The sequence below is a fragment of the Actinia tenebrosa genome, unplaced genomic scaffold, assembly GCF_029948245.1.
Source record: "Actinia tenebrosa isolate PJP-AT-01 unplaced genomic scaffold, QUT_ActTen_1.0 PGA_scaffold15__27_contigs__length_11533743, whole genome shotgun sequence".
NCBI lineage: Eukaryota > Metazoa > Cnidaria > Anthozoa > Actiniaria > Actiniidae > Actinia > Actinia tenebrosa.
This window is the reverse complement of record NW_028292575.1, coordinates 634,238-646,418: the sequence shown is the minus strand read 5'-3', so window position 1 is coordinate 646,418 and position 12,181 is coordinate 634,238. Positions and strand designations below refer to the sequence as shown.

Sequence of the window (12,181 nt, the reverse complement as noted above, 5' to 3'; positions counted from 1 at the left end):
GGCGAATTGAAACTCATTCACCTTAATAATAATTCGTTAATTTGAATGAAGATTTCTTATTGGTTGATAAAGTCACGAAGTCCTGGCCTACAGTCCGACTGTGTCTGAAAAGGTAGCCCAGAGACCTCTTGGTTCATTACATTTTGATAAAAGCATAGCATTTTTAATTTAAGTAACGAATTAAATATTCACTTCTTGGGCCGCTGAATTAGGAATACAAAGGCTTATCTTGTCTATGATCAGAAGTATCGGCTCTTTTTTGGTGTTGCAGGGCACAGTCGATGCAGACTGGACGACAGCACACAAACAAGCCAAATCAATACTTTATTCAGCCGTCCATCCCCTGTAACCTAGATTTTTCTAGGCGCACTGCGCTCTGTGCGGCTTCGTTTATCAAACCAGAAAGAAAGAAAGAAAGAAAGAAAGAAAGAAAGAAAGAAAGAAAGAAAAAGTTTGGGCTTCCTGAGTAGGTTTAATGACGTCATGCTGTGTCATCATAATATCACGCATGCGTAACACTCCAGCAACACAAAGCAACATGGCGGCCGACGGCGACCGAGAAATGATTCTTGCCAACTTTCAGGTTTGTTTTCTATCCTCCTTATAAACAAATCTCTTACGTTATAATCTTATTGTCATTTTTTGTTATCAGAGTATCACAGGCATCGAGAACTTGGATGAATGCATAACGCTTTTGAATCATCATGACTGGGATTTGACGGTACGATCTCAACTCATTCAAGAAAAAAACATGATGTTTGATTAAAAATAAATATCTTAGCTATATAATCTTTAATCCACGAAAAGATAGGTCTATTAATAATTTTTTCTTTCTACAGAACTGCGTCAACTCAGTGTTAGATGGAGATGTTGTTGATTCGCCCGTCGTACGTCGGTAAGCTTAAAGTTGAAACGCTGAGATTTGATGATTAAAATGAAGTCTTTAGCTTACGTTTCTTCTCGTCGTCCTCATTTGTGAATTTTCTCGGATTTAGTTAAGATAACAGTTTATTTTCATTAACAAGTCGACCTTTATTCGCCAGCTATTCATTGGTATTCAAATTTTAAGTGAGATGCCAGTATTATGACGTAATTGGTTGTGTATAGCGACAATATTCAATATTTGATTGATGTTTGTTTTTGCAGCACTCTTGAAATTAAAATTACTGAATTGTTATATTGGAATTACCGAAATCTTTTTTAAAAAATTTCTTTTGAAAAAATGTATAATTTTTTCATTCATTCATGATTCATGCTTGATTCCCATCTCCCTCCCTTCATCATTAACATCATCATGACCATCATCACCATCATCCTAATAATTAGTCATCACCATCACTATCATCATCATCACTACCACAATCATCCTAAAAATTGGTCATCACTATTATTATTATTATCTTCACCATCATCATCATGTTTAGTTTACTATTCATTAATGATTATAATTTATTCCTTACGCTTGGTCACCACTTGTGACATAAGCACGAGAATTTTATTCTTATGTTCCATTCTTCTTCTGCTTATGCTTATGCCACCAAATTTTCCAATGGGGATGTACACTCTTATGGTTATGCGCTGGCGAGGACCAGGCTTTAAACTATACATTTTTTTAATCAACCAAATTTTTCTTTACCTGAATAATTTTTGTAAGTTGTAAAGCACCTTAGACATGCATATGGATATGAGCAGTATATAAATAAAGATCATTATTATTAGTAGTAGTACTAAGACCTAATGTGATAATTTTTCTCTCCAGCCCTACCCCTGATGTTGAGGTGGTTGGTCAGTCTGTACCATTATACCACCCAAAGAGAAGAGTAACGTTTTTAATAGAATGGAAGGATAAGACTCTGACAGTTGTTTTAGATGATACAGAAACTGTAGGTAAGTTATAAAGGTTTATATGCATATTTATAAAATATTTGAAACATAACATGATCGCTGATTGGTTGGCTGCCGTGTTGCTGGCGCAAGATCATTCAAAACATTTTTATGAGTTTGAAGCAATATAAAACAGCTGCTTATAGCTCTGTAGCAAGACCTAAGCCTCAGTCCTTATATTCAAGTATATTCATACTTAGTTTTCTCTATCTCGACATCCTGACAGGTAAATAACATATAGGTATTTTAATTAATTTTTTTTTCTAATTTTTTTTTGACGGTGTGTCTAAATTATATCAGGAACCATAAAAAGAATGATTGAACATCAAACTAATGTACCTGTAAAACAGCAAAGCCTAATGGGATGGGCACACAACACTCAGTTAACTGATGAGGTATGTATAAACCATGTGGGTATAGTTCTACACAATAGTTTCATTCATGGTTCCTCTTCCATATTCAATAAATAATATTGATGGACGTGGATTAGATGAGAATATTGAGTTAAATTATTTCTTGTTCTGTTGATTGTAAGATATAGCAGTGTCTCAGCAGATGTTATAAAGTTCTTTTTGTTTTCCTATTCAAATGTTTTGTCCACTTTAGTTTAGTATGTAAATATGTTATTCGCTGTTCTACTCTTTTCAATGTTAATTATTATAGTTTATTCAATATGGCAGAGAAACCCATGTGCGGATCCAGGGGAGGGGTGCAGGGGGTGCGCACCCTTCCCTGGTTGGACTTTGTGCCCCTACTTCGAAGAAAACCAATACTGTTTTTTCTCTTTTATTCTAAGGGGTGCACCCCTCCCTGGGTTAACATTGTGTGCAGCACCCCTCCCTGAACAAAATTCTGGATCTGCCCCTGAAACCATGAAGGAGATATTCTTTTATGCTCTTGTTGTTTCATGAATACTGTATTAATGAAGGGAGCACAGAAAAAGCTGTTTATATTTCTTAATTATTAATGTTTGATTTCAGACTGTGTTAAGAGACCTGAACTTAAGAGAAGAGACTCCGTTAGTTTTACTAACACCAATTGTTACAGAAACCCCTAGATATAGCCAACCATGCTCATCGAATTCATCAAAGTATAATGGTGATTCTAGGTAAACTATGCTGTAATCATCCTATGACTTTCTTTATTGACCTTTTTTGAATTCATAAAATCCTGCTGCATTCTGTTTGACTAATGAGTCATTTACGCAGGGTTAGCCTCATTTTAATGTCAAAATATTCTCAAATAAACGGTAAAGTAAACTTCAGACAATACACTTGGAAATTTAACAGACCTTCACTAGAACACATGAATATCCTGCACAAAATCGAGGCTGATCTTGCGAAAATGAATCTGTGTTCAAAGAACACAAGCGGAGGTATTTTCAAAAGTTCGAAAAATATATATTCTTCTTACTGACCACTGATAACTAGTTATCTCAGTTGTTTGAGGTTGCTAGTTTAATTCCTGACCATACCAACACTTAAAGACTTAAAATAACTGAAGAGGAAATTTATTTTTGAATTTATTTTCTAGCTCTTGCTCATATGGAGTTCCAAATTCCATTGAAAAAATAATGTTGAGTATAAAATACAATGAAGATGTGTTTAACCTACCGTTTCCAATCTCGAAAACAATAGGAGAGGTGAGTAATATCCCAGGGCTCCCATTGATAGCATAGCTTTTATTAGTTCTGAAGGGACTACATTCATAATATTAATCACTATGGTAGGGTCCTTAATGCAGGGTTTGTGCTACTTCTTAAACTACTTGTTTTGATATTGATAACATTGTTGTGAAGTGTGATCTTCTGGGTGAGTGAAGTTTTGAGAAAGACTTTTGGTGGTGGTGACTGACGTTTCAACAACCTGAGCGGAAGTCATCTTTATCTTCAGATGATCAAATTTCACACCAAACTCCAGCACCTGCGTTCAAACCATTTACTCTGATAACATTATTGTTAAAATCTTTAACGTTTGAAAGTTTCATAAAACCGTAAAACGTTTGTTACTTTTTTTTTCATTTTACAATTGCCTCATATTAGTGCTCACTGACTTTGTTAACAGGTAAAAACTGATATCCATGCAATGACAAGTATACCTTGTCGTAATCAGTGCTGGTCAGGTTGGCCTAATGGAACCAACGACAATGTAAGCTATTCATTACAAAAAAAAATTCAGATTTTTATTAAAAAATCTTTCCAAAATACTTAGAACAAAACAGAATAAATCTCTTTACCTTTGGTGTAATGTTTTCCCGTTTTCAGACCAGGTGTCATTCCTTAGAGTAATATTTCTTTGTTTAATGGTTGCACATGAGGACACAAGTGAATATGGATACAACTCAAACAAAGAATCTCATTCTCAAGGGAATGAAATGTGTTCTGAAATTGGAAAACATTATGCCTGAGGTTAAGATAGTAGTCTATCTAAATAGTCTGTATTTTGGAGGTCATTCTGTCCAAGCATCCCATCCAACAGGACAAGAGCTTGAAAGTTTGAACTGAGTCTATAAACTGTCAGTTTGGTTTGCTGAAATCTCAATAATTTTTTTAGGAAGTTTTTCTCCACTTTGGTCTGATGATCTGATGAGCAATCTTATTTCATCCCATTTTCATTTTTGAATTCTTGTTTGTTGTTCAAATTCCAGTCAACTTTACTAGACGCTAAGCTGTCATTTCCTGTACATAACCTTATTCTATCAAAGAAAGATGACGTATTTGCTAAAGAGGCAAGTTAAAAAATATTGTTTATAAAGTAAAAAAAATGGAAACACTAAACATCAATTTTATCAAACACTAACTAGCCTCTTGGCCCTCAGTCAGGAATGCCTGCCACACAGGTTAATCAAACCCTGAAATAACCTCTAGGCTGATCTAAGTCAGGGCATGGCTAACAGATAGAACCCTGAAACAACCTCTGGGCTGATCTAAGTCAGGGCATGGCTAACTCACAGAACGAACCCCGAAATAACCTCTGGGCTGATCTAAGTCAGGGCATGGCTAACTCACAGATCAAACCCTGAAACAACCTCTGGGCTGATCTAAGTAAGGGCATGAATAACTCACAGATTGAACCCTGAAACAACCTCTGGGCTGATCTAATTAATGGCATGGATAACTCACAGATTGAACCCTGAAACAACCTCAATGTAATCAGAGTCAAGGCACACTGTAGCTAAAGCACTAAGTCACAGATCGAATTGAGTTTAGTATATTAGTTTTTGTGGAGGTTGGAAAACCATAGAGCCCAGCAAAAGACCCTGGAATCGAGACCTAACTTAATCTGCTCATGTTGCAATAAATAACTTGTAACTTATATTCAAGATATTGTTGTTCTCTGTTCTTCACAGGGGTCCTCCACAGCAATAGATGTCCACATGGAACTAGTAAATGATGATGATGATGACGAGGATGATGAGAACAATGTTCATATAATAGATGATGAAGATGATGACATGTTTTCTGATATACCAAGTAGACGGCATTTTGCCGAATTATGTATGTATCACATACCATTTTATTAATCAAGTGTAAACCTCTTTCGCTTGGGTGTAATGTTTTCTCATTTCTGGCAATGCATCATTCCCTTGAGTATTATTTCTTTCTTTACTGGTTAAACTTAGGAAGTTAACGTAGATACCATACTTGAAAGAAAGTGGCCTCCATTTAAACAAGCCTCAACTGAACTGAACTGCCTGTTTAATAACAAAAAGTACAGTACACTTGTAAATAAAGAATGTTCTTGGGGGAATGAGTTCTCTCAAAATAGCCATTTCCTATAGTATTTATTCATTTATTCATTTATTCATGTATTCATGTTTTCACGCATTCACGCATTCACGCATTCACGCATTCATCTATTTATCTATTTATCTATTTATTTATTTATTTATTTTACAAGCAATATTTTGATAGGGAAGTCCAATTCAGCTGAGGCTGTTTTAAATTTAGGCCTGTAATAACATTACAAACATTCACACATTTGAAACCTTCCAAAGAACATTTCTTAATGACATTTGTGTTCTGTTGCTCCTCAGTACCTGCAGACAGTGTAGATTCATCAGAAAACCTTATCAAGTTTGCTTCTAACTTTGAAGGAAGGTGAGTAAAAGTGTTATAGCAATGTGGGATAATAAAAACACAGGTTACATTGCACATATATTGTGTGCCTCTATTGACCAATACATGTACATGACCCAGGATCAATTTCCAAACTTGATGCTAATGCACAGCCTCTCTCTTGCTGTAGTAGATTCAATCCTTGGACCTACCATGATATGTGACCAGAGTTGTTTGTTGATTGTCTCCAGTGCTTTAAGGATTTTTCTCAAGATTTACCAGTTAATTCCTCCCTCTGCAAAAATCAACTTCTAAATTCCAGTCGATTATTGGTAAAACGGTGAAACCAATTAAAAATCCCATAATGAAAAACAATTGCCATTTTAATTATCTTTTTTTTTTTTTTTTTCGTCAACAGATATGGAGATACCCATCCACACTTCTACATGGGACCACTAGCAGAAGCGATTAAAGAAGCCAGTGGCAAATCTGCTAAAGAGGTAAGTGTTTTGTAGGACAGTGGAAATATTACAAAAAATATGTGATATTGGATTAACCTAGTAGAGGACTTCATGTCATATCATTTTCCAAGTTGTATAATAACACTAAATCTGTAAATGAATAAGGAAGGAAGGAAGAAAAAAAAAACTTGGATGATATTGTCTCTTTATTTTACATAAAATTTCATTGTTTTTTTTTTGCTTCTCGTTCTACAGAGACGGCCTCTCCTCATTTATCTCCATCATGATGGCAGCATATTATCTAATGTTTTTTGCGGGTAAGACTAAGTTACGTTATTAATTTGCACTTCTAAAAACTTGGGAATACTATGTACAGCAAATAGAATGGTTTTCATGCCTAGTGTTTAAAGTAAATGCTGTTTTTCCCTTGTGTTCGTTCCAGGCAACTACTGTGTTCTGAAACCATAGTAAATTATATTAATAGCAGCTTTGTGATATGGGGTTGGGATGTGACACATGATACTAATAAAGCAAGGTGAGTCAAAACAATACCCTCTCCTCTCCTCTCCTCTCCTCTCCTCTCCTCTCCTCTCCTCTCCTCTCCTTAAAGATCTTAACATAATTCGTAACATAATGATCTCTACCAATGACAAGGTTATTTTTTATTTTTCTAAGTTTATATACAAATGCTTCATTCTTAGGAATGAATCATAATAATTGATGTAATTTATTAATGATTACTTTTGATAAATTTATCTTTGATTATTATTACCATTCAATTAAGATTTTATAATTTAGTATATTTGTAATACTTATACCTATATTTTTAAATATGTTACTTTACATATAGATATATATAGATATATAGATATTTTTCTTAGTACGATGTGTTTGTAAAATATAACAAACAAAAAAAATCCCTGTTAATGTTCAATGCTTTTAACAATACCTGTAAATTGTAGGTCATGCCAATAAAGCTATTTCAAACTTCAAACCTCAAACCTCAAACCTCAAACCTTTCCTCTCCTCTCCTCTCCTCTTTCTCACCCTTCTTACTTCCATTGATATCCTTACCCTCTTCCGCGTTTTTTACTTCTTTTCACTTATTTATCATAGGCTTTTAGATATGGCAACACAACATTTTGGTAGTATTGCTGCGGGAACTGTACGAGGGTTTCCGGTCGAAAAATACCCACTTCTGCTGGTGGTCATGAAGAATAGATCGGCGTTAGAAGTCTGTTCTGTGCTACAAGGTAACTTGATGCCGAAAGAGACTGGTGTCGTTTGTGTTAAATCCCCTTTGATGATTGCACAATATTCTTACTGCTTATCTGTGGGGGCTTTCTCTAGTATTGTAAGGGGCAAGGTCAAAATAGTTACCCGATTTTATTGATTTAAGTGGTGGGTACAGACCAACAGAAAGTGTAAAATTCACTTCATTGATTTGCAGGAGCCTAGACAGGATTTTGCTTTGGGGGAAGGTGGTGGGGGTTGGGGACAAACACGTTTTGAACATTAGTAAGTCGAACTTATCATGTGAATACTTAGATGTTTTGGTTTCTACAGCGTGAGGATGGAGGGTGGATGGTGGGTTGAGAGGGGGTGGGGGCTTGGCCCCCCTGGGTACACCCCTGGTTTTACTTTTAGTTTCAGAGATATTCGAGTCCAAAATCAAGAATTTCACTTCCAGAGGTAGTGCATTGGGTACCAGATAACCTACCCAGAACTCATCCATAACTCTTTTTGATATTTTTACCAGGTCATTTATCGCTGGACGAATTAATGACTGGCATGATGAGCGCGCACGAGACATTCCAACAAGCCATGATACAAGAAATTAAGGACGAGGTAAAGGGACAGGATACAAGGCCTTGTTAAGGAAACTACGAATTTACGTTTTGGACAGTGGGACATGGGTTTTATTGTGATTACACTCTCCTCAGTGATTCACCGAGCCTGTGAGCCACTTGTTGAACAATTTTGGGTTAAAATCAAAAAGAACAATAGGGTTGAGTAAATGACGTCACTTACTCACAATTTAGATGCTGAATAAAACTGATATAGAAGTATAGAAATATGTTGCTTGGCTACTATTGCGGCCATATACATAGGTTTACCCAAGTTTAAAGTCAATTCTAATTTCATGGATTTTCATGCAAGTGCCCCTTTAAGATTTTGGAAATTAAATTTTGTTGCCCAGTTTCTGTATGAACCCTTGTTTCTATTTATGGTCTTGTAGGAAGAGCGTGAGCTCCGAGAGTTAATGAGAAGAGAACAAGATCAAGCATACGAAGAATCGCTAAAACAGGACAGACAAAAGGAAGAAGAGAAGAGAAAAAAACAAGAGGAAGAAATGTTGGCGAAAAAACTCGTAGAAGAACAGGCGCTACATGAAGCACAATTAAAAGAGGTAAAAGAAACAAGTGCGTACAAAGGCGCAGATATGGTGCTGTGGTTGCGTGCAACGCTGAGGCGACCAAGTTTTCAATGGATGTCACAAGTAGCCGCGGAATTCTGGCTGAAAACTTCATGTGTTGACAGCAAAGTTGCAGATTACACAATTTGTTGCGATGAACGAATCTCAATTCTACTTCTGCAACTTTGCCGGCAACTTTACGCGGATAAAGTCGTACCTTACACCCTATCCCATCCCCTTGGAGAAATACTTCTTCCCAAGGGGGATCGGTTCGGTAGCTATGAAAGAAAAAGAGAGGTTGGAGGCTTGAGAAATATATATATCACTTTTTATTTAATTGTCTAGTCGTTCTAGCGCTTTCGCACTAATTGGGGACACTTGTCGCTCACACGCACTACCACTACATTTAATATTCTATCCACACAACGCTCAACTCACATGTTGAGGAAACAGGAGAACCCGGAGAAAACCCTCGTAGCATAGGAGAGAACAACACATCAAACAAACTCAATTCACATGTGGCGACCGCAGGGCTCGAACCAGCGACCCGACCCGTTGGACTCACAGCGGTGAAAGACGACGCGTTAGACGCGAATGCCACCCATGCTACCCAAATATGATTTTAGAGGAGAAATTGAGTCTCTGCAAACTTTTAATCGTAATAGCCACTAACCATTTATATACTCTCTAATTCCACACCAGGCCCAAAGATTATCTTTGGTCGATTTATTAGCAGATGAGCCTGGGCCCGACTGTACTGAACCCATATCTGACCTGCGGTTCTGGTTACCCAATGGAGAGAGGTTACAAAGGCGATTCCTTGCTTCTAGTTCGTTAAAGGTGATCTCAACTTCCTTAAGTAATAAATAGGAAATATTTGTGGAGAGGAGGGGTGGGGCTGCAGAATATCGCGTGTAGATAAGGAGGCAGGGCAGTACTCAATGGAAGCTTTTTTAAATCAATTACACTTTCCGAGGTTTAGGAAAAAACTGGGTCGAGTGCATTGTGGGATTGTATTAGAAGACATTTCTAAGATGGCGTCTATTCTTCGTTTGCACGTTACGTCATCGCGGCCATGTTGGTACCATTTAACAAAAGATTTCTCATTAGCATCCATTGTTAACGGTACCACAATGGCCGCCATGTTTTTGTCTTTTCACTCCCTTGGAAATGCTTGCAACCCATCAATGTAGTCCCCTAAAACAGCCCCAAAATGCACTGTAATGCCAACTAAACCTCGGAGTGTCTAATACTTGAAGTGGATCAAGTGTTAAGCCTTCTTACCACTGCATTTCTAAGTAACAAGATGTTTTGTGATCCACGATTAACTTTTTATTCTATATTGTGTTTCAGGCTGTCCTGACGTTCGTACAAACGAAAGGATACCTCGAAAATGAGTATAAAATCGTTACTAATTTTCCAAGGAGAGATGTAAGTGAACGCCACGCTTAGACTTTCGTGAGTTGGTTAAACTAAGTCTGGTCTGATTGGAGGGGGAGGGGAGGGAGGGGGATAATGTCACCAGTCAAAAACATCACTGATTTATTCCCAGATATAATCTCAAAAATACGCCGTTTATTTATTCCTTTTTTTTTTTTTCTTTTTTTTCCTAGCTCTACACCCTGGATCGCTCCAGAACGTTACAAGACCATGGAATTTATCCTCAAGAAAAAATAATTGTTGAAGAACGATAAACGCTTGTAATTATAATATTGTAATTATAACTAAGAAAAAACCCTGAACTGGTTGAAAAATAGGATAAAATGGATCAAGCAATTTTTATTTAATGTACCGACAGCGAAAACTAGAAGTATGTTTTTCTGCGGGCGCATGGTTAAAATGAAAAGAGCAGCGCGCAAAGTTAGATTGAGTTTATGGGAAACTAATCGTAGATAAAACAGCCAAAAGAAAAACGTACTTTTGAAGAGCACAACTTGGTAGCGCGAAGAATGGTTTAAATGAAAGACGCATCCTGAAGGTCGAGGTGCATCTAGCATAGTTGCGCGAAATCTTGTATCTTGTATAGATCTTTAAGTTCCAGCTCCTTGAGTGAGAAGAAAAAAAGCTCGGCCATGAACGAAAATATTCATCTCCAAGGTTGACATAACAAAAAAATGAAAAAACGAACCCAACATCAAAATATTCTAATCATAGGCACCTGTTGTCTGCGAACAATAAAATACATGCTAGAAATTTTACAGATAACATTTCAAGATATCTACATCAGCAGCGTTGTCGATGGACGCACCGCGGCAAAACGTTGAATACTACCTTCATGTCTCGGTCGTAATAAGGTGCGCACATTTTACGCAAGTGTCAAAAACAAAGAAAGTTGAATACTGCCTCCATGTCTCTGTCTTAAAAAGGTGCGCACATTTTACGCAAGTGTCAAAACCAAAGACAGTTTAATACTGCCTCCATGTCTCTGTCGTGAAAAGGTTCGCACAAGTGTCAAAACCAAAGACAGTGACTGCAAAACCCTAGGATATTTAACCATTTTATTTACCAAGTTCACTTTGCTCTTCTCTTCAACGAGGATTATTTTTTAACGTGTTTAAAGACTATTTTGTTGTTATTATGCGAATTATTAATATATTTTTGTCAAATACAAATAATTTAAAATATAATTTTGGTCTATACCTTTGAATGTTAAAAGACTTTCCTTGCTAAGTTGATTCAAACGTTTACTTTATGAGTCTCGATAGAAGTTACCCCATATTTACAACAATTTTCATAAATACGCGACAAAGACAACCCAAGATTTCTTAGGGGTTTGACTTCCGTCAATCGAAATTCCAACGATTTGATTAAGTATAATTTCTTGATTGATGCATGAGACCGTGGGTCGTGGGCTGTGTTGGTCGCGTGATTAAGAGAATGTCTAAATAAATAATTGCAATTTAACGTCGTAGTGTAAATAGAGATTCCTGAGATGACTGAAATAAAGGTACCTTTATAGATATAACAACTGTATTTACAAATACGACTTTACATATTTTTTCCCGTGGAACATTTGCTTTGAGTGAGTGCGCAGTGAAGGCAATAAGTTGTCACTGCTCCCTAAATGCGCGATTACAAAGAGCAATTTTCTTTGCAACTTGTCTTGTAACAGCGCGATACAAGTTGCATGGAGCATCGCAGCGTGTAACCTACAGCGCAAGTTGAAAAAAAAATTGCGAAACAAATTGCACCGATCGTTGCGAAAAGTAGAATTCGTTTCTACTTTTGGCAACGGATTGAGTCTCCGTTGCACCGTGTAAACACTCTTGGAACTTGCCTAGACCGAAAATTATTCAGTGTAAAATGAAATAGTCAAACAAAAACATTAAAGAAAAACGAAACTCTGGTTCGAAATCGAAAATG

At 36.6% G+C, this 12,181-nt stretch overlaps 1 protein-coding gene across 1 annotated transcript; it reads left to right on the top strand.

Annotated features, from left to right (window-relative positions):
* The first annotated feature begins 1 nt into the window (after window position 1).
* Window positions 2-11,786, top strand: LOC116302673 (FAS-associated factor 1). The gene is made up of 21 exons (XM_031712016.2): window positions 2-112; window positions 272-583; window positions 653-721; window positions 840-895; window positions 1,760-1,887; window positions 2,185-2,279; window positions 2,865-2,992; window positions 3,418-3,526; window positions 3,948-4,031; window positions 4,531-4,611; window positions 5,233-5,380; window positions 5,920-5,983; window positions 6,360-6,441; window positions 6,658-6,719; window positions 6,845-6,937; window positions 7,519-7,655; window positions 8,162-8,250; window positions 8,642-8,812; window positions 9,521-9,658; window positions 10,172-10,249; window positions 10,432-11,786. The coding sequence occupies exons 2-21, from the start codon at window positions 476-478 to the stop codon at window positions 10,510-10,512; spliced, it is 2,001 nt and encodes a 666-aa protein (XP_031567876.2). The 5' UTR covers window positions 2-112; window positions 272-475; the 3' UTR covers window positions 10,513-11,786.
* The last annotated feature ends 395 nt before the right edge of the window (window positions 11,787-12,181 follow it).

What these genes read in the sequence shown, in the direction of transcription:
- LOC116302673 (XM_031712016.2), top strand. Translation starts at nt 476, where the DNA reads ATGACGTCATGCTGTGTCATCATAATATCACGCATGCGTAACACTCCA. An exon ending in ATGACGTATTTGCTAAAGAG is followed by an intron (nt 4,612 to 5,232) that starts GCAAGTTAAAAA and finishes TGTTCTTCACAG; the next exon opens with GGGTCCTCCACAGCAATAGA. An exon ending in GCTTCTAACTTTGAAGGAAG is followed by an intron (nt 5,984 to 6,359) that starts GTGAGTAAAAGT and finishes TTTCGTCAACAG; the next exon opens with ATATGGAGATACCCATCCAC.